Source organism: Trypanosoma cruzi, genomic scaffold (assembly GCF_000209065.1).
Source record: "Trypanosoma cruzi strain CL Brener 1047053517091 genomic scaffold, whole genome shotgun sequence".
NCBI lineage: Eukaryota > Euglenozoa > Kinetoplastea > Trypanosomatida > Trypanosomatidae > Trypanosoma > Trypanosoma cruzi.
The window spans coordinates 22841-25884 of record NW_001849308.1 but is presented as its reverse complement, the minus strand read 5'-3'; the positions used below and the strand labels follow the sequence as shown (position 1 = coordinate 25884).

At 49.2% G+C, this 3044-nt stretch overlaps 1 protein-coding gene across 1 annotated transcript, besides 5 other annotated features; it reads left to right on the top strand.

Moving 5' to 3' along the window:
* Positions 1-3044: a sequence feature (heterozygous, Esmeraldo-like haplotype).
* Positions 48-82: a microsatellite.
* Positions 1951-1992: a sequence feature (GA-rich).
* Positions 2192-2244: a microsatellite.
* Positions 2280-2302: a microsatellite.
* Positions 2314-3044, top strand: Tc00.1047053511327.20 (uncharacterized protein; the record flags this gene model as incomplete). Its single annotated transcript, XM_797792.1, has 1 exon — positions 2314-3044. A coding segment is annotated over one exon (731 nt), but the record flags the coding sequence as incomplete, so codon positions are not given.

Here is a 3044-nt window from a genome sequence, read left to right as displayed (position 1 = left end):
GCGCAATTATTTTATCGCTGCAACGAGGCGTATGACCGGTGCAGCGTCCCCCCTCCCCCCACCCTCCCTCCCTCCCTCCCTCTACATTACTGCGATGTAAAAATGAAACGGACGTGTGCTGCATGGGGATAACTGGCGAATGGTGGATTTTAATTCAATTGACAGATGTGCCGTCATGCCTTGTGTGCCTCACCACCCTGGTATTTGGTGCCCGCAAGGTGACGGCAGAGCGAGCAGCGTCAAGGCGGCATGGCGACTGCTGACCAAAACCATTCGAGTGCATCGCCACACCGCCTGTGAAGGGGGGCATTGAAAGGATGAGAAGAGGAGGAAGAAAATATTAATAATATATGAGCGTTAACGTTGACATTTTATGTGAGTGAAGGGGAGGGGGGAAGAACACTTTAAAAGGAAAAAAAAAAGGAAAAGAGGAGCGGGAGGAAAGAAGGGCGGTAAATTACAAGGTGCATACATCCGTATGTTTATTTTATTTTTACTGTTTGCCTTCTCTCTCTGTGTGTGTGTGTTAATATTTTGTCTTTGCATAAGGTATTGGCGACAACAGTAGCGAGAGGTGACGACTGCCTTCTTGGCTGTTTGTATGTGCATGTGCACTGTTACTCTTTCATGTCCGCCACACGTGGCAGCATGACGCTCAGCAGTGACATGTTTGTTTGCATTCACATTTAATTTCTTTTTTTTTTTGAAAGGCTCACGTGTGACGCCACCACAAACATCACAAGGGCCGCGTCTAATCTCTAAATAAATAAATATATATTGAGGGGGTTTCTGCCTCAGTCAGCGCTCGTGTGTTGTGTTTGTGCATGTCCAACGGTGCGGTGCCACTTTTATCGACAGTGCCTCCTAGTTACCGTGACAGACTTGTAGCATTTTTCCATGAGCACGATGAGACCAAACTGGGTTACGTGGATGACATGCTGGAAAAGTATGCCGGGAAGGAGGAGAAGCTTATAGCTGCACTCCTGAAGAAGTACAAATCACGGCTGCCGCAGCCTGAATGTGCCGTTGCTCCTGCTGTTGACCTTCCAGCAGGGGACTTGCAGGACGAGTGTCATCCTTCTTCTGATGGTAAAAGTGCGTATCGTGATGCCGCTGTGGCGATACTGCAGAAGTATGACCCATCGAGGCTGGTGCACGTGGACTACCTTCTGCGTAAGTAAGAGGGAAAAGAAGAGTTGCTTGTGAGGCAATTGAAGAAGAAATACGCACAGGAGGGCATCCAGCCGGCTCCCGATGACCATTCACCGTTAGCGTCCACAACACCCGTCGAGCGTGTCGATTACCACCAGCGTTTGACGTCCTTTTTTCTTCGTTACGACCCTGAAAAGGTGCCACATGTCGAAGTGATTCTTCGCAAGTATTCTGGGAAAGAAGCGAAGCTGATGAAGGCACTTGTGCGTCGCTTCGGCCCTGAGCCTTCAGTCATTGAAGAGTGTTCCGCTGATCAGGAAGGGGAGAAGCCATGTTTGGCGTCCACGGAGGATACGGCCGTGGCACCGGGTGACTCCGTGAAGGATACACGCAACAATTTGAGTGGCAGTGAAGGTCTGGCGGTTGCCCGTGCGGAAAGCAGTCAGCGTGCGGTGGATGTTTCGAGTTTTATCCGGTTATTTAGTGTGGAGTGGTGTCTTACGGAAGAGCAGCAGGCAGAGAATTCACGGCGCCTTGACGCATTCTTTCACCCACACCCGGCGCCTCCATCGTGTCAACCTGCGCCGCTTTTACCCTCCGTTCAAACCTGCGGGGAAACTGTTGATCCGGACATATGGTCGCTGCCGGAGGTCTCTCAGGAAGAGTTGCGGCGATGGCGAGAAGAAAAGCTTTCGCTGTCTGATCGTCTCGTATGGCGGGGGCGGAAAACAATAAAGCAAGTGAATATGCGACGAATGTAGTACAATTATTTTTTAATTATTTGTGTACGTCTCTGTACCTCTTCTTCTTGTTGTTGTTTTTATTGTTTTTCTTCTTCTTTCTTGACGTGAACTGTTTTATCGACACTGAATATCGTGAATATGACTGCTACGTACTGTTGCCTGCCCATCCACACTTACATGCGTACGTGCACGTTGATGCCTATATGTATTGTCGTGTTTCTCTTAAAACGATAATGTTGACATGGCGTCATGACCGTTGTTGTTGTTGTTATTATATATATATGTTCTCTCACCTCTATTCTTATTTATATTTCAATTATTATTTTTTATTTATTTATTTTTTTTTTTACGAAGGAATACTTCATTTATCTGTAAGAGTGCTGGTTTTTTTTTTTTTTTTTTTTTTTGCCGAGACAACATGGGGTCGATCTTATCGAAGAAGTCAGAGGAGCCACCCAAAGCGCAGACTGGGAAAGCGAAACGCGCTTCTCTTCCCTCTCCTGCTGCTCCTGCTGCTACAGCCAAGGTTCCTGCGAATGATGCGCATGCGACAGATTTTTCTGCAGCCTTTGAGGAACGTATTCGCCGATTTTACGCGCATTACAGCCCGGATAAAGTTGATACGGTGCCGGTAATTCTTCGCCACTGGACGGGAACCGAGGAGGAACTGATACAGACGCTGGTGAAGCGCTACGGGCCGGAGCCTAATGACGCCGCAAAAACGCCTGCCCCTCCGCTCACGGAGAACGCCGCTGATGATGCAAAGGTGTGGGAGTCACGTTTTGCGCGCCACCTTTTGGCGTATCGTCCCGAAAGATTGCCTCGACTTCGCAGGATTTTGGAGCGTTCGAAGGGCAGAGAGGAGGCGACGTTGATGTCTTTCATCAAGCAGATGGGACCGGAGCCGCAGGGACCGTTGCCCGATCCCCTGCATGACACAACACGCATCCCCACCAATGAAGCGCCACGCAAAACGGTACATGAAGAAGTTGACCCACAGCCTGCGGTGGTCACAAAGGCGGAACAGCCCGTTGAGGTGATGAAAACACCATCAACGATAAAAGACATGACGGCTGATAAAGTTGACTCCGTGGGAGAAAAGAATGTGGTGCCGGTTCACAGCCTCAAACGACGCCTGAGCAGCTTTCT